The following is a 19,670-nucleotide window of genomic DNA, read 5'->3' on the forward strand; positions in this document are numbered from 1 at the left end:
GACTTGGGTATAGAGGGTATAATTTCAAAGTTTGCAGATGACACGAAACTTAGAAATGTAGTAAACATAATGGAAGATAGTAACAGACTTCAGGAGGACAGAGACAGCTGATGAAATGGGCAGACACATGGCAGATGAAATTTAACGCAGAGAAGTGTGAAGTGATACATTTTGGTAGGAAGAATGGGGAGAGGCAATATAAACTAAATGGGACAATTTTAAAGGGAGTGCAGGAACAGAGAGACCTGGGGTTGCACACACACAAATCTTTGAAAGTGGCAGGACAAGTTGAGAAGGCTGTTAAAGAAGCATATGGGATCCTGGGCTTTATTAATAGAGGCACAGAGTATAAAAGCAAGGAAGTTATGCTAAACCTTTATAAAACACTGGTTAGGCCTCAGCTGGAGTATTGTGTTCAATTCTGGGCACCACACTTTAGGAAGGATGTGAAGGCCTTAGAGTGGGTGCAGAGGAGATTTACTAGATTGGTACCGGGGATGAGGGACTTCAGTTATGTGGAGAGACTGGAGAAGCTGGGATTGTTCTCCTTAGAACAGAGAAGGTTAAGGGGAGATTTGATAGAGGTGTTCAAAATCATGAACGTTTTTGATAGAGTAAATAAGGAGAAACTGTTTCCAGTGGCAGAAGGGTCGGTAACCAGAGGACACAGATTTAAGGTGATCGGCAAAAGAGCCAGAGGCGACATGAGGAAACATTTTTTAATGCAGCGAGTTGTGATGATCTGGAATGCGCTGCCTGAAAGGGTGGTGGAAGCAGATTCAATAGTAACTTTCAAAAGGGAATTGGATAAATACTTGATGGGAAAATATTTACAGGGCCATTGGGAAAGGAGCAGGGGATTGGGACTAAATGGATAGCTCTTTCAAAGAGCCAAATGGCCTCCTCCAGTGCTATACCATACTAGATTCATAGAATGGTTACAGCACAGAAGGAGGCCATTTAGCCCATCGAGCCTGTGCCGGCTCTCTGCAAGAGCGACCCTAATTAGTCCCATTCCTCTGCTTTCCCCGTAGCCCTGCAAATGTTTTCTCTTCAAGTACTTATCCAGTTCCCTTTTGAAGGCCATGATTGAATCTGCCTCCACCACCCCCTCGGGCAGTGCATTCTAGATCCTAACCACTCGCTGTGTAAAAAAGTTTTTCCTCGTGTTACCTTTGGTTCTTTTGCCAATCACCTTAAATCTGTGTCCTCTGGTTCTTGACCCTTCTGCCAATAGAAACAGTTTCTCTTTATTTACTTTATCTAAACCCTTCATGATTTTGAACACTTCTTCTATCAAATCTTCTCTCAACTTTCTCTGCTCTAAGGAGAACAACCCCAGCTTCTCCAGTCTATCCACATAACTAAAGTCCCTCATTCATTTTCTGCACTCTCTCTCTGAGACCTTCACATCCTTCCTAAAGTACTACTATGATACTATTTATTCAGTTCTCTTCTGATATTATTGAATCTGCTTCCACCAACCTTTCAGGCAAGTATTTATCCATTGCAGATCATTACATATCGCTGCGTAAAATAAATCTCCTCATCTCCCCTCTGGTTATTTTACCAATTACCATAAATCTGTTTCCTCTGGTTACTGACTCTTCTGCCACTGGAAACAGTTTCTCCTCAATTACTCTGTCAAAACTCTTCATGATTTTGAACACATCTATGAACACATCTCCCGTTAACCTACTCTGCTCTATGGAGAACATTTAATTCCAGTAAATCTCCTCTGCACCCTTTCCAAGGCCTTGATGTCCTTTCTAAGATGTGGTGCCCAGAATTGGACACAATACGCCAGCTGGGGCCGAACCAATGATTTGTAAAGCTTCAGCAAAACTCATCTTTTTCAGAACCATTTCCTTTTCTATCGTTATCTCGAACAATTGTTCCATTTCCTTCTGTAGTACATCTACATTCACATTGCCGCCGACATTCTCACTTCCATCAACATTCTCACTTCCACCGACATTCTCACTTCCACCGACATTCTCACTTCCATCCACATTCTCACTTCCACCAACATTCTCACTTCCATCCACATTCTCACTTCAATCCACATTCTCACTTCCACCAACATTCTCACTTCCACCTACATTCTCACTTCCATCAACATTCTCACTTCCACCGACATTCTCACTTCCACCGACATTCTCACTTCCACCGACATTCTCACTTCAATCCACATTCTCACTTCCACCAACATTCTCACTTCCATCCACATTCTCACTTCCACCGACATTCTCACTTCCATCCACATTCTCACTTCCATCCACATTCTCACTTCCACCGACATTCTCACTTCCACCAACATTCTCACTTCCACCTACATTCTCACTTCCATCTTCATTCTCACTTCCACCAACATTCTCACTTCCATCCACATTCTCACTTCCACCGACATTCTCACTTCCACCGACATTCTCACTTCCACCTACATTCTCACATCCACCTACATTCTCACTTCCACCGACATTCTCACTTCCACCGACATTCTCACTTCCACCAACATTCTCACTTCCATCTGCATTCTCACTTCCACCAGCATTCTCACTTCCACCAGCATTCTCACTTCCACCAACATTCTCACTTCCATCCACATTCTCACTTCCACCGACATTCTCACTTCCACCAACATTCTCACTTCCATCCACATTCTCACTTCCACCGACATTCTCACTTCCACCGACATTCTCACTTCCACCAACATTCTCACTTCCATCCACATTCTCACTTCCATCCACATTCTCACTTCCATCAACATTCTCTCTTCCACCGACATTCTCACTTCCACCAACATTCTCACTTCCACCGACATTCTCACTTCCATCCACATTCTCACTTCCATCCACATTCTCACTTCCATCCACATTCTCACTTCCACCAACATTCTCACTTCCATCCACATTCTCATTTCCACCGACATTCTCACTTCCACCGACATTCTCACTTCCACCGACATTCTCACTTCCATCCACATTCTCACTTCCATCAACATTCTCTCTTCCACCTACATTCTCACTTCCACCGACATTCTCACTTCCACCAACATTCTCACTTCCACCGACATTCTCACTTCCATCCACATTCTCACTTCCACCGACATTCTCACTTCCACCGACATTCTCACTTCTACCAACATTCTCACTTCTACCAACATTCTCACTTCCACCGACATTCTCACTTCCATCCACATTCTCACTTCCACCAACATTCTCACTTCCACCAACATTCTCACTTCCACCGACATTCTCACTTCCATCCACATTCTCACTTCCACCAACATTCTCACTTCCACCGACATTCTCACTTCCACCGACATTCTCACTTCCATCCACATTCTCACTTCCACCAACATTCTCACTTCCACCGACATTCTCACTTCCATCCACATTCTCACTTCCACCGACATTCTCACTTCCATCCACATTCTCACTTCCACCAACATTCTCACTTCCACCGACATTCTCACTTCCATCCACATTCTCACTTCCATCCACATTCTCACTTCCATCTTCATTCTCACTTCCACCGACATTCTCACTTCCACCGACATTCTCACTTCCATCCACATTCTCACTTCCACCGACATTCTCACTTCCACCAACATTCTCACTTCCATCAACATTCTCACTTCCATCCACATTCTCACTTCCACCGACATTCTCACTTCCATCCACATTCTCACTTCCACCAACATTCTCACTTCCACCGACATTCTCACTTCCATCCACATTCTCACTTCCATCCACATTCTCACTTCCATCCACATTCTCACTTCCACCGACATTCTCACTTCCACCGACATTCTCACTTCCATCCACATTCTCACTTCCATCCACATTCTCACTTCCACCGACATTCTCACTTCCACCGACATTCTCACTTCCACCGACATTCTCACTTCCATCCACATTCTCACTTCCACCAACATTCTCACTTCCACCGACATTCTCACTTCCACCGACATTCTCACTTCCACCGACATTCTCACTTCCACCGACATTCTCACTTCCACCTACATTCTCACTTCCACCGACATTCTCACTTCCATCTACATTCTCACTTCCACCTACATTCTCACTTCCACCGACATTCTCACTTCCATCTACATTCTCACTTCCACCAACATTCTCACTTCCACCTACATTCTCACTTCCACCTACATTCTCACTGCCACCAACATTCTCACTTCCACTAACATTCTCACTTCCACCTACATTCTCACTTCCACCGACATTCTCACTTCCACCGACATTCTCACTGCCACCCACATTCTCACTTCCACCAACATTCTCACTTCCACCCACATTCTCACTTCCACCGACATTCTCACTGCCACCAACATTCTCACTTCCACCGACATTCTCACTTCCACCGACATTCTCACTTCCACCGACATTCTCACTGCCACCCACATTCTCACTTCCACTAACATTCTCACTTCCACCTACATTCTCACTTCCACCGACATTCTCACTTCCACCGACATTCTCACTGCCACCTACATTCTCACTTCCACCTACATTCTCACTGCCACCAACATTCTCACTTCCACTAACATTCTCACTTCCACCGACATTCTCACTGCCACCCACATTCTCACTTCCACTAACATTCTCACTTCCACCTACATTCTCACTTCCACCGACATTCTCACTGCCACCTACATTCTCACTTCCACCTACATTCTCACTGCCACCGACATTCTCACTTCCACCGACATTCTCACTGCCACCCACATTCTCACTTCCACCAACATTCTCACTTCCACCCACATTCTCACTTCCACCGACATTCTCACTGCCACCCACATTCTCACTTCCACCAACATTCTCACTTCCACCAACATTCTCACTTCCACCCACATTCTCACTGCCACCCACATTCTCACTTCCACCAACATTCTCACTTCCACCAACATTCTCACTTCCACCCACATTCTCACTTCCACCGACATTCTCACTGCCACCAACATTCTCACTTCCACCAACATTCTCACTTCCACCAACATTCTCACTTACACCACAGTTGCGGAATAGTTATTTCATATATTCTCTATCCCGTTCTGTATTGATTTATGTATTATTAAAAATGTATATTAAATATGTGATTCATATATTCAGTTATGTGGACAGACTCGAGAGGCTGGGATTGTTCTCGAAAGAGCAGAGAAGGTTCAGGGGAGATTTAATAGAAGTGTTCAAAATCATGAGGGATTTTGAGAGAGTAAATATGGAGAAACTGTTTCCAGTGGCAGGAGGGTCGGTAACCAGAGGACACAGATTTAAGGTAATTGGTAAAATAACCAGGGGAGAGATTTGATTTTTTTTACGCAGCGAGTTGTTATGATCTGAATGCACTGCCTGAAAGGGCGGAGGAAGCAGATTCAATAATAACTTTCAAAAGGGAATCGGATAAATACTTGAAGTGGAAAAATATACAGGACTCTGGGGGAAGAGCAGGGGAGTGGGACTAATATGATAGCTCTTTCAGAGGCACGATGGGTTGAAGGGCCTCCTCTGTGCTGTGAGATTCCATTATACATACAATAAAGCAGTTTGTAGCTTTGCATGTGGCCTTCTCTTACCAAAAAATCTTATCGCGTCTGCTTTACAAAAAGCACCTGTGAGATGCTTGAATCGAGTACATGCAATGGTCCTTGGGTAAAGCCTTTGTTTAATTAGGTATTGGGCAGTGAAGGCGCTCTCCCACCCATGGCGACCTTAGGTCCTTTGTAGAAGAGACCAGTGATGTTGAAGCCAAGGGAATATCGAGCCCCAACATTTGTATGGGGGACAGCTGTTTTAGTAATGGTGGGTTTTCAATGTGAAGACCTGACAAGTGTGCACCCCACCCCTCCCCCCAACAACATTCTGTATCTCTTGGATTATTGTGTGACTATAGAGTCCTCTTGAATGAGGCAGGCTAGTAGGTCAGAGAATGGGGTCTGAGAGACAGAGGATGTGGGGCTGACCTGAGGTATGAACGCATCAGAGAAAGCAGGAAATGGAAGGCAGGTTGGATATGGATGTTGTGCCATCGGAATGGAAGGTTAGCAATACAGGTCCTCTCTTCAAGAAAGGAAAAACGAGGTAACTACAGACTAACATTGCCTAACATTGGTAGAAATCATAATGGGGATTAAATTAAGACACACTTCGGGAGACATGGATTTGTAAAAGTCAAGTCATGTTCTTTGAGGAAATAACAAGTTGTATTGATGACTGAAGAGGACGATAGGTGACTTCAGCAGTGTATAGGCACTCAACGTAGAGAAAGTAAGGGGAGGAAGAATAAGGTGAGGAAATATGCACAAAGTAGAGCAGCAAAGAGACTCAGGGTGTTCACATTCCCAAGTCTGAAAACGTGGAGGAGCAAGTGGAGAAAGCCTTCAGAAAAAGCATAGACTTCATAAATAGGGCCATAGGATGCACAAGCCAAGAGGGAATGCTTCGACCTGAGTAAGAATATTGTCAGCAGGTTTCCGAGGCCTAGGATGTCAAGGCCATGGACAGGGTGCAGAAGAATGAGGAACTGAAAGAAATTAATATTAGTAAAAAAAATAGCACTAGAGAAATTAATGCGACTGAAAGTCGATAAATCCCAAGGACCTGATGATCTACATCCCAGGGTTTTGAAAGAGGTGACTATAGAGATAGTGGATGCATTGGTTGTCATCTTCCAAAATTCTATAGATTCTGGAACGGTTCCTGCAGATTGGAGGGTGGCAAATGTAACCCTACTATTTAAGAAAGGAGGGAGAGAGAAAACAGGGAATTATAGACCTGTTAACCTGATATCAGTAGTAGGGAAAATGCTAGAATCTATTATAAAAGATGTGATAACAGGACACTTAGAAAATAATAATAGGATTTGGCAGAGTCAACATGGATTTCTGAAAGGGAAATCATGTTTGACAAACCTCTTGGTGTTCTCTGAGGATGTAACTAGTAGAATAGATAAGGGGAACCAGTGGATGTGGTGTATTTGGATTTTCAAAAGGCTTTTGATAAGGTCCCACACAGGAGGTTCGTGAACAAAGTTACAGCACATGGAATTGGGGGTAATATACTGGCATGGATTGAGAATTGGTTAACAGATAGAAAACAGAGTGTAGGAATAAATGGGTCTTTTTCAGGTTGGCAGACTGTAACTAGTGGGGTATCGCAGGGATTGGTGCTTGGGCCCCAGCTATTCACAATCTATATCAATGATTTGGATGAAGGGACCAAATGTAATATTTCCAAGTTTGCTGATGACACAAAACTAGGTGGGATTGTGAGTTGTGAGGAGGATGCAAAGAGGCTTCAAGGGGATATAGACAGGCTAAGTGAGTGGGCAAGAACAAGGCAGATGGAATATAATGTGGAAAAATGTGAAGTTATCCTCTTTGGTAGGAAAAACAGAAATGCAGAGTATTTTTTAAATGGTGAGAGATTGGGAAATGTTGATGTTCAAAGGGACCTGGGTGTCCTTGTACCTGAGTCACTGAAAGCTAACATGCAGGTGCAGCAAGCAAATAGGAAGACAAATGGTATGTTGGCCTTTATGACAAGACAATTTGAGTACAGGAGTAAAGATGTCATACTACAATTATACAGGGCCTTGGTGAGAGCGCACCTGGAGTATTGTGTACAGTTTTGGTCTCCTTACCTAAGAGAGGATATTCTTGCCATATGTAAGGAATCTTACAACACCAGGTTATAGTCCAACAAATTTATTTTAAAATCACAAGCTTTCGGAGATTATCTCCTTCGTCAGATGATTGAATGAAAAGGTTCTCAAATCGCATATCTTATACGATGTTGGGACAGCATCACACCAATCAAAAGGTGTCGTTGTTATTCAAACAGGCCAGTCACGGAGAACAGCACGTCCCAGTACACTCGATATACATTGTGTCTTTTACACAGGCAGGCAGAAAGAAACTTGCCATAGAGAGAGAGCAATGAAGGTTCACCAGACTGATTCCTGGGATGGTGGAATTGTCGTATGAGGAGAGATTGAGTAGACTAGGCCTGTATTCTCTAGAGTTTAGAAGAATGAGAGGTGATCTCATTGAAACATACAAAATTTTTACAGGGCTCGACAGGGTAGATGCAGGGAGGATGTCTCCCCTGGCTGGGAATCTAGAACCAGGGGTCACAGTCTCAGAATAAGGGGTCGGCCATTTAGGACTGAGAGGAGGAGAAATTTCTTCACTCAGAGGGTGGTGAATCTTTGGAATTCTTTACCCCAGAGGGCTCAGCCATTGAGTACGTTCAAAACAGAGATCGATAGATTTCTAGATATTAAAGGCATCAAGGGATATGGGGATGGTGCAGGAAAATGGCGTTGAGGTAGAAGATCAGCCATGGTCTTGTTGAATGGTGGAGCAGGCTCGAGGGGCCGGATGGCCGACTCCTGCTCCTATTCCTTATGTTGTTAAGAGATTCACTATGAGGATACCAAGACAGAGAGGCTTTAGTTATGAGGAGAGACCAGAGAAATTGCGGCTCTTTTCATTAGAACAAAGAAGATTCTAAAGTGATTGATGAAGATTTTCAATTTCGAAGGGACATCATTCAGGTAAATCAGGAAGAACTATTTCCACTGGTCAGTGAGTCAGTACCGAAGGAGCATCTCCAAAACAATGAAGGCAGAGTTGAGAAGTTTTTTCTGCGTGGGGTTGTTGTTACATGGAGTGCCCGACCAGAAACAGTGAAGGGAGCAGAATCCAGGATGGCATTTGAAAGGGGAGTGGATAAATATTTGAAAAAGAAAAAGAAATTAAAAAGTGTGGAAAAAGGTGCAGGTAGTGGATCTTTCTCAGGTACCAGGGGTGAATAGTCTACTCTTGGCTGTGTAATCCCAAAGATTCAATCCTATCTTCTTACTGTGTCGGCCAACTATACAAAAAGCATGCCTGGCATGACACATCACCTTTTCATCCTTCAAATTAAATGCAGAAAGTTTGACAATAGACGTTAGTTTGGAGAGGTAAAACCTGGAGGCCGTCTGCTCAAAAAAATGTTAACTCTCAGTAACCACCTCGAGCTTTATCTGTTTTTTCTCTAGTGATGTGTCCTGCCTCAAATAGATAAGGAATCTGCCCAGTCTACACTGTTAGCTATTCTCAGATGGTGCAGCAGTGGGGCTGTTGGGACTGTACTGCTCATTCCTGGGTTCTCACACCTCCTCAGTAGTGGTGACTGCTGCTGCAAAGTGCCTGGATAAGGAGAGGATCAAGCTTTGATCTGGTGTTTCCGATGACTGGAGGTTTCTGCTTGTATATAACCATGGTGAGGTAACAAGGGGGTCAGCTGTCGGACTGAACCCCAACGTGAATCAGGAGTGAAGAAACCAAAAAGAGACATGGTACTTTGTACAATGATTTCCTTCAGGACTAACGGGAAGTGTCTTTTTGTGACCTGCAGTACTGCATAACTGCTTAAACTGGAACTGTACTTTATCCTCCAGACACCAAGCCTCACCCTGCTCCACAAATACAACAGTCTGAACCCACTGCTCCAGAAGAAGAGGAGGAGGAGGAAGAGAATGATGAAGAGCTGCCTATCCCAGATATTACAGGCTTTGCTCTAGATGATCTGAAACAGTGAGTAACCTGAATAGTAAATAAAACCAATGTCAAGGTACAACAAATGTCCAAGGGACAACTCTTAGCTCATAACCCAGAAACAGAAGCAGTGGTCACCAGTGCTGACACACGGCCCTGCAGCACCAACACTACAATATGCAAACCTTTGCAAGAATCTGAATATTAATTAGCCAGTAGTCTTTATGAGAGAGCCTGAGTTCGGTGGTAGCTGTCCAGCCTGTGAATCGGGAGCTTATGAGTTAGAGCCCACTGCAGGGATCCCAGCAAATGGAAGCAGAAGCACCGGCTTCTGAACACTGGGGTGTCATTGAGCCCGATGGATGTGGAGTCTCCCACCCCCCATCATATCCAGCCCGATGGGTGTGGAGTCTCCCACCCCCCATCATATCCAGCCCGATGGGTGTGGAGTCTCCCACCCCCCATCATATCCGGCCCGATGGATGTGGAGTCTCCCACCTCCCATCATATCCGGCCCGATGGGTGTGGAGTCTCCCACCCCCCATCATATCCGGCCCGATGGGTGTGGAGTCTCCCACCCCCCATCATATCCGGCCCGATGGGTGTGGAGTCTCCCACCCCCCATCATATCCGGCCCGATGGGTGTGGAGTCTCCCACCCCCCATCATATCCGGCCCGATGGGTGTGGAGTCTCCCACCCCCCATCATATCCGGCCCGATGGGTGTGGAGTCTCCCACCCCCCATCATATCCGGCCCGATGGGTGTGGAGTCTCCCACCCCCCATCATATCCGGCCCGATGGGTGTGGAGTCTCCCACCCCCCATCATATCCGGCCCGATGGGTGTGGAGTCTCCCACCCCCCATCATATCCGGCCCGATGGATGTGGAGTCTCCCACCCCCCATCATATCCAGCCCGATGGGAGTGGAGTCTCCCACCCCCCATCATATCCAGCCCGATGGGTGTGGAGTCTCCCACCCCCCATCATATCCAGCCCGATGGGTGTGGAGTCTCCCACCCCCCATCATATCCGGCCCGATGGATGTGGAGTCTCCCACCCCCCATCATATCCAGCCCGATGGATGTGGAGTCTCCCACCCCCCATCATATCCAGCCCGATGGATGTGGAGTCTCCCACCCCCCATCATATCCAGCCCGATGGGTGTGGAGTCTCCCACCCCCCATCATATCCAGCCCGATGGGTGTGGAGTCTCCCACCCCCCATCATATCCAGCCCGATGAATGTGGAGTCTCCCACCCCCCATCATATCCAGCCCGATGGATGTGGAGTCTCCCACCCCCCATCATATCCAGCCCGTCCTTCTGGGAGGAACGTACAAGTCAGACTGTTCCAAACAGTCCACAAACAAAAGGATGCAAAACACCTCAGAGAACAAAGTGCTGGATGAAAACCAGCCTCGTCCTGCTGGCAGACCAGAGAAAGAAGATGGCTTCAGATGGCAACAAACATAGAAGGAGCTGCCATGTGTCAGAAACATTCAGTGTGTTCAGTGAAGCAGACGTTCGGTGTGTTCGGTGACGGACGCGTTCGGTGTGTTCGGTGACGGACGCGTTCGGTGTGTGTTGCGTGACGGAGACGTTCGGTGTGTTCGGTGACGGACGCGTTCGGTGTGTTCGGTGACGGACGCGTTCGGTGTGTTTAGAGACGGACGCGTTCGGTGTGTTCGGTGACGGACGCGTTCGGTGTGTTTAGAGACGGACGCGTTCGGTGTGTTCGGTGACGGACGCGTTCGGTGTGTTCGGTGACGGACGCGTTCGGTGTGTTCGGTGACGGACGCGTTCGGTGTGTTCGGTGACGGACGCGTTCGGTGTGTTCGGTGACGGACGCGTTCGGTGTGTTCGGTGACGGACGCGTTCGGTGTGTTCGGTGACGGACGCGTTCGGTGTGTTCGGTGACGGACGCGTTCGGTGTGTTCGGTGACGGACGCGTTCGGTGTGTTCGGTGACGGACGCGTTCGGTGTGTTCGGTGACGGACGCGTTCGGTGTGTTCGGTGACGGACGCGTTCGGTGTGTTCGGTGACGGACGCGTTCGGTGTGTTCGGTGACGGACGCGTTCGGTGTGTTCGGTGACGGACGCGTTCGGTGTGTTCGGTGACGGAGGCGTTCGGTGTGTTCGGTGACGGAGGCGTTCGGTGTGTTCGGTGACGGAGGCGTTCGGTGTGTTCGGTGACGGACGCGTTCGGTGTGTTCGGTGACGGACGCGTTCGGTGTGTTCGGTGACGGACGCGTTCGGTGTGTTCGGTGACGGACGCGTTCGGTGTGTTCGGTGACGGACGCGTTCGGTGTGTTCGGTGACGGACGCGTTCGGTGTGTTCGGTGACGGACGCGTTCGGTGTGTTCGGTGACGGACGCGTTCGGTGTGTTCGGTGACGGACGCGTTCGGTGTGTTCGGTGACGGACGCGTTCGGTGTGTTCGGTGACGGACGCGTTCGGTGTGTTCGGTGACGGACGCGTTCGGTGTGTTCGGTGACGGACGCGTTCGGTGTGTTCGGTGACGGACGCGTTCGGTGTGTTCGGTGACGGACGCGTTCGGTGTGTTCGGTGACGGACGCGTTCGGTGTGTTCGGTGACGGACGCGTTCGGTGTGTTCGGTGACGGACGCGTTCGGTGTGTTCGGTGACGGACGCGTTCGGTGTGTTCGGTGACGGACGCGTTCGGTGTGTTCGGTGACGGACGCGTTCGGTGTGTTCGGTGACGGACGCGTTCGGTGTGTTCGGTGACGGACGCGTTCGGTGTGTTCGGTGACGGACGCGTTCGGTGTGTTCGGTGACGGACGCGTTCGGTGTGTTCGGTGACGGACGCGTTCGGTGTGTTCGGTGACGGACGCGTTCGGTGTGTTCGGTGACGGACGCGTTCGGTGTGTTCGGTGACGGACGCGTTCGGTGTGTTCGGTGACGGACGCGTTCGGTGTGTTCGGTGACGGACGCGTTCGGTGTGTTCGGTGACGGACGCGTTCGGTGTGTTCGGTGACGGACGCGTTCGGTGTGTTCGGTGACGGACGCGTTCGGTGTGTTCGGTGACGGACGCGTTCGGTGTGTTCGGTGACGGACGCGTTCGGTGTGTTCGGTGACGGACGCGTTCGGTGTGTTCGGTGACGGAGGCGTTCGGTGTGTTCGGTGACGGAGGCGTTCGGTGTGTTCGGTGACGGACGCGTTCGGTGTGTTCGGTGACGGACGCGTTCGGTGTGTTCGGTGACGGACGCGTTCGGTGTGTTCGGTGACGGACGCGTTCGGTGTGTTCGGTGACGGACGCGTTCGGTGTGTTCGGTGACGGACGCGTTCGGTGTGTTCGGTGACGGACGCGTTCGGTGTGTTCGGTGACGGACGCGTTCGGTGTGTTCGGTGACGGACGCGTTCGGTGTGTTCGGTGACGGACGCGTTCGGTGTGTTCGGTGACGGACGCGTTCGGTGTGTTCGGTGACGGACGCGTTCGGTGTGTTCGGTGACGGACGCGTTCGGTGTGTTCGGTGACGGACGCGTTCGGTGTGTTCGGTGACGGACGCGTTCGGTGTGTTCGGTGACGGACGCGTTCGGTGTGTTCGGTGACGGACGCGTTCGGTGTGTTCGGTGACGGACGCGTTCGGTGTGTTCGGTGACGGACGCGTTCGGTGTGTTCGGTGACGGACGCGTTCGGTGTGTTCGGTGACGGACGCGTTCGGTGTGTTCGGTGACGGACGCGTTCGGTGTGTTCGGTGACGGACGCGTTCGGTGTGTTCGGTGACGGACGCGTTCGGTGTGTTCGGTGACGGACGCGTTCGGTGTGTTCGGTGACGGACGCGTTCGGTGTGTTCGGTGACGGACGCGTTCGGTGTGTTCGGTGACGGACGCGTTCGGTGTGTTCGGTGACGGACGCGTTCGGTGTGTTCGGTGACGGACGCGTTCGGTGTGTTCGGTGACGGACGCGTTCGGTGTGTTCGGTGACGGACGCGTTCGGTGTGTTCGGTGACGGACGCGTTCGGTGTGTTCGGTGACGGACGCGTTCGGTGTGTTCGGTGACGGACGCGTTCGGTGTGTTCGGTGACGGACGCGTTCGGTGTGTTCGGTGACGGACGCGTTCGGTGTGTTCGGTGACGGACGCGTTCGGTGTGTTCGGTGACGGACGCGTTCGGTGTGTTCGGTGACGGACGCGTTCGGTGTGTTCGGTGACGGACGCGTTCGGTGTGTTCGGTGACGGACGCGTTCGGTGTGTTCGGTGACGGACGCGTTCGGTGTGTTCGGTGACGGACGCGTTCGGTGTGTTCGGTGACGGACGCGTTCGGTGTGTTCCGGTGACGGACGCGTTCGGTGTGTTCGGTGACGGACGCGTTCGGTGTGTTCGGTGACGGACGCGTTCGGTGTGTTCGGTGACGGACGCGTTCGGTGTGTTCGGTGACGGACGCGTTCGGTGTGTTCGGTGACGGACGCGTTCGGTGTGTTCGGTGACGGACGCGTTCGGTGTGTTCGGTGACGGACGCGTTCGGTGTGTTCGGTGACGGACGCGTTCGGTGTGTTCGGTGACGGACGCGTTCGGTGTGTTCGGTGACGGAGGCTTCGGTGTGTTCGGTGACGGACGCGTTCGGTGTGTTCGGTGACGGAGGCGTTCGGTGTGTTCGGTGGACGGAGGCGTTCGGTGTGTTCGGTGACGGACGCGTTCGGTGTGTTCGGTGACGGACGCGTTCGGTGTGTTCGGTGACGGACGCGTTCGGTGTGTTCGGTGACGGACGCGTTCGGTGTGTTCGGTGACGGACGCGTTCGGTGTGTTCGGTGACGGACGCGTTCGGTGTGTTCGGTGACGGACGCGTTCGGTGTGTTCGGTGACGGACGCGTTCGGTGTGTTCGGTGACGGACGCGTTCGGTGTGTTCGGTGACGGACGCGTTCGGTGTGTTCGGTGACGGACGCGTTCGGTGTGTTCGGTGACGGACGCGTTCGGTGTGTTCGGTGACGGACGCGTTCGGTGTGTTCGGTGACGGACGCGTTCGGTGTGTTCGGTGACGGACGCGTTCGGTGTGTTCGGTGACGGACGCGTTCGGTGTGTTCGGTGACGGACGCGTTCGGTGTGTTCGGTGACGGACGCGTTCGGTGTGTTCGGTGACGGACGCGTTCGGTGTGTTCGGTGACGGACGCGTTCGGTGTGTTCGGTGACGGACGCGTTCGGTGTGTTCCGTGACGGACGCGTTCGGTGTGTTCGGTGACGGACGCGTTCGGTGTGTTCGGTGACGGACGCGTTCGGTGTGTTCGGTGACGGACGCGTTCGGTGTGTTCGGTGACGGACGCGTTCGGTGTGTTCGGTGACGGACGCGTTCGGTGTGTTCGGTGACGGACGCGTTCGGTGTGTTCGGTGACGGACGCGTTCGGTGTGTTCGGTGACGGACGCGTTCGGTGTGTTCGGTGACGGACTCGTTCGGTGTGTTCGGTGACGGACACGTTCGGTGTGTTCATTGACGGACACGTTCGGTGTGTTCGGTGACGGACACGTTCGGTGTGTTCGGTGACGGACGCGTTCGGTGTGTTCGGTGACGGACGCGTTCGGTGTGTTCGGTGACGGACGCGTTCGGTGTGTTCGGTGACGGACGCGTTCGGTGTGTGTTGCGTGACGGAGACGTTCGGTGTGTTCGGTGACGGACACGTTCGGTGTGTTCAGTGACGGACACGTTCGGTGTGTTCGGTGACGGACACGTTCGGTGTGTTCAGTGACGGACCCGTTCGGTGTGTTCAGTGACGGACGCGTTCGGTGTGTTCAGTGACGGACGCGTTCGGTGTGTTCAGTGACGGACGCGTTCGGTGTGTGTTGCGTGACGGAGACGTTCGGTGTGTTCAGTGACGGACACGTTCGGTGTGTTCAGTGACGGACACGTTCGGTGTGTTCAGTGACGGACACGTTCGGTGTGTTCAGTGACGGACACGTTCGGTGTGTTCAGTGACGGACGCGTTCGGTGTGTTCATTGACGGACACGTTCGGTGTGTTCGGTGACGGACGCGTTCGGTGTGTTCGGTGACGGACACGTTCGGTGTGTTCGGTGACGGACACGTTCGGTGTGTTCGGTGACGGACACGTTCGGTGTGTTCATTGACGGACACGTTCGGTGGTTCAGTGACGGACACGTTCGGTGTGTTCGGTGACGGACGCGTTCGGTGTGTTCGGTGACGGACGCGTTCGGTGTGTTCGGTGACGGACGCGTTCGGTGTGTTCGGTGACGGACGCGTTCGGTGTGTTCGGTGACGGACGCGTTCGGTGTGTGTTGCGTGACGGAGACGTTCGGTGTGTTCGGTGACGGACGCGTTCGGTGTGTTCGGTGACGGACGCGTTCGGTGTGTTTAGAGACGGACGCGTTCGGTGTGTTCGGTGACGGACGCGTTCGGTGTGTTTAGAGACGGACGCGTTCGGTGTGTTCGGTGACGGACGCGTTCGGTGTGTTCGGTGACGGACGCGTTCGGTGTGTTCGGTGACGGACGCGTTCGGTGTGTTCGGTGACGGACGCGTTCGGTGTGTTCGGTGACGGACGCGTTCGGTGTGTTCGGTGACGGACGCGTTCGGTGTGTTCGGTGACGGACGCGTTCGGTGTGTTCGGTGACGGACGCGTTCGGTGTGTTCGGTGACGGACGCGTTCGGTGTGTTCGGTGACGGACGCGTTCGGTGTGTTCGGTGACGGACGCGTTCGGTGTGTTCGGTGACGGACGCGTTCGGTGTGTTCGGTGACGGACGCGTTCGGTGTGTTCGGTGACGGACGCGTTCGGTGTGTTCGGTGACGGACGCGTTCGGTGTGTTCGGTGACGGACGCGTTCGGTGTGTTCGGTGACGGACGCGTTCGGTGTGTTCGGTGACGGAGGCGTTCGGTGTGTTCGGTGACGGAGGCGTTCGGTGTGTTCGGTGACGGACGCGTTCGGTGTGTTCGGTGACGGACGCGTTCGGTGTGTTCGGTGACGGACGCGTTCGGTGTGTTCGGTGACGGACGCGTTCGGTGTGTTCGGTGACGGACGCGTTCGGTGTGTTCGGTGACGGACGCGATCGGTGTGTTCGGTGACGGACGCGTTCGGTGTGTTCGGTGACCGGACGCGTTCGGTGTGTTCGGTGACGGACGCGTTCTGTGTGTTCGGTGACGGACGCGTTCGGTGTGTTCGGTGACGGACGCGTTCGGTGTGTTCGGTGACGGACGCGTTCGGTGTGTTCGGTGACGGACGCGTTCGGTGTGTTCGGTGACGGACGCGTTCGGTGTGTTCGGTGACGGACGCGTTCGGTGTGTTCGGTGACGGACGCGTTCGGTGTGTTCGGTGACGGACGCGTTCGGTGTGTTCGGTGACGGACGCGTTCGGTGTGTTCGGTGACGGACGCGTTCGGTGTGTTCGGTGACGGACGCGTTCGGTGTGTTCGGTGACGGACGCGTTCGGTGTGTTCGGTGACGGACGCGTTCGGTGTGTTCGGTGACGGACGCGTTCGGTGTGTTCGGTGACGGACGCGTTCGGTGTGTTCGGTGACGGACGCGTTCGGTGTGTTCGGTGACGGACGCGTTCGGTGTGTTCCGTGACGGACGCGTTCGGTGTGTTCGGTGACGGACGCGTTCGGTGTGTTCGGTGACGGACGCGTTCGGTGTGTTCGGTGACGGACGCGTTCGGTGTGTTCGGTGACGGACGCGTTCGGTGTGTTCGGTGACGGACGCGTTCGGTGTGTTCGGTGACGGACGCGTTCGGTGTGTTCGGTGACGGACGCGTTCGGTGTGTTCGGTGACGGACGCGTTCGGTGTGTTCGGTGACGGACCGTTCGGTGTGTTCGGTGACGGACGCGTTCGGTGTGTTCAGTGACGGACACGTTCGGTGTGTTCAGTGACGGACGCGTTCGGTGTGTTCAGTGACGGACGCGTTCGGTGTGTGTTGCGTGACGGAGACGTTCGGTGTGTTCAGTGACGGACACGTTCGGTGTGTTCAGTGACGGACGCGTTCGGTGTGTTCAGTGACGGACGCGTTCGGTGTGTTCAGTGACGGACACGTTCGGTGTGTTCAGTGACGGACACGTTCGGTGTGTTCAGTGACGGACGCGTTCGGTGTGTTCATTGACGGACACGTTCGGTGTGTTCGGTGACGGACGCGTTCGGTGTGTTCGGTGACGGACACGTTCGGTGTGTTCGGTGACGGACACGTTCGGTGTGTTCGGTGACGGACACGTTCGGTGTGTTCATTGACGGACACGTTCGGTGTGTTCGGTGACGGACGCGTTCGGTGTGTTCGGTGACGGACGCGTTCGGTGTGTTCGGTGACGGACGCGTTCGGTGTGTTCGGTGACGGACGCGTTCGGTGTGTGTTGCGTGACGGAGACGTTCGGTGTGTTCGGTGACGGACACGTTCGGTGTGTTCGGTGACGGACGCGTTCGGTGTGTTTAGAGACGGACGCGTTCGGTGTGTTCGGTGACGGACGCGTTCGGTGTGTTTAGAGACGGACACGTTCGGTGTGTTCGGTGACGGACGCGTTCGGTGTGTTCGGTGACGGACGCGTTCGGTGTGTTCGGTGACGGACGCGTTCGGTGTGTTCGGTGACGGACGCGTTCGGTGTGTTCGGTGACGGACGCGTTCGGTGTGTTCGGTGACGGACGCGTTCGGTGTGTTCGGTGACGGACGCGTTCGGTGTGTTCGGTGACGGACGCGTTCGGTGTGTTCAGTGACGGACGCGTTCGGTGTGTTCGGTGACGGACGCGTTCGGTGTGTTCGGTGACGGACGCGTTCGGTGTGTTCGGTGACGGACGCGTTCGGTGTGTTCGGTGACGGACGCGTTCGGTGTGTTCGGTGACGGACGCGTTCGGTGTGTTCGGTGACGGACGCGTTCGGTGTGTTCGGTGACGGACGCGTTCGGTGTGTTCGGTGACGGACACGTTCGGTGTGTTCGGTGACGGACACGTTCGGTGTGTTCAGTGACGGACACGTTCGGTGTGTTCGGTGACGGACGCGTTCGGTGTGTTCGGTGACGGACGCGTTCGGTGTGTTCGGTGACGGACGCGTTCGGTGTGTTCGGTGACGGACGCGTTCGGTGTGTGTTGCGTGACGGAGACGTTCGGTGTGTTCGGTGACGGACACGTTCGGTGTGTTCGGTGACGGACGCGTTCGGTGTGTTTAGAGACGGACGCGTTCGGTGTGTTCGGTGACGGACGCGTTCGGTGTGTTCAGAGACGGACACGTTCGGTGTGTTCGGTGACGGACGCGTTCGGTGTGTTCGGTGACGGACGCGTTCGGTGTGTTCGGTGACGGACGCGTTCGGTGTGTTCGGTGACGGACGCGTTCGGTGTGTTCGGTGACGGAGACGTTCGGTGTGTTCGGTGACGGAGACGTTCGGTGTGTTCGGTGACGGAGGCGTTCGGTGTGTTCGGTGACGGACGCGTTCGGTGTGTTCGGTGACGGACGCGTTCGGTGTGTTCGGTGACGGACGCGTTCGGTGTGTTCGGTGACGGACGCGTTCGGTGTGTTCGGTGACGGACGCGTTCGGTGTGTTCGGTGACGGACGCGTTCGGTGTGTTCGGTGACGGACGCGTTCGGTGTGTTCGGTGACGGACGCGTTCGGTGTGTTCGGTGACGGACGCGTTCGGTGTGTTCGGTGACGGACGCGTTCGGTGTGTTCGGTGACGGACGCGTTCGGTGTGTTCGGTGACGGACGCGTTCGGTGTGTTCGGTGACGGACGCGTTCGGTGTGTTCGGTGACGGACGCGTTCGGTGTGTTCGGTGACGGACGCGTTCGGTGTGTTCGGTGACGGACGCGTTCGGTGTGTTCGGTGACGGACGCGTTCGGTGTGTTCGGTGACGGACGCGTTCGGTGTGTTCGGTGACGGACGCGTTCGGTGTGTTCGGTGACGGACGCGTTCGGTGTGTTCGGTGACGGACGCGTTCGGTGTGTTCGGTGACGGACGCGTTCGGTGTGTTCGGTGACGGACGCGTTCGGTGTGTTCGGTGACGGACGCGTTCGGTGTGTTCGGTGACGGACGCGTTCGGTGTGTTCGGTGACGGACGCGTTCGGTGTGTTCGGTGACGGACGCGTTCGGTGTGTTCGGTGACGGACGCGTTCGGTGTGTTCGGTGACGGACGCGTTCGGTGTGTTCGGTGACGGACGCGTTCGGTGTGTTCGGTGAC

General features: G+C 53.2%; 1 protein-coding gene across 1 annotated transcript in view; it reads left to right on the top strand.

Annotated features, from left to right (window-relative positions):
- Positions 1-19,670, top strand: part of LOC137332830 (pre-mRNA cleavage complex 2 protein Pcf11-like) — a 251,676-nt gene that overhangs the window by 170,974 nt on the left and 61,032 nt on the right. Inside the window, exon 9 of the mRNA XM_067996762.1 lies at positions 9,469-9,604. Coding sequence (XP_067852863.1) covers positions 9,469-9,604 — 136 coding nt within the window. The remainder of the gene's footprint in view (positions 1-9,468; positions 9,605-19,670) is intronic.

This window comes from Heptranchias perlo, chromosome 15, assembly GCF_035084215.1.
Source record: "Heptranchias perlo isolate sHepPer1 chromosome 15, sHepPer1.hap1, whole genome shotgun sequence".
Lineage (NCBI taxonomy): Eukaryota > Metazoa > Chordata > Chondrichthyes > Hexanchiformes > Hexanchidae > Heptranchias > Heptranchias perlo.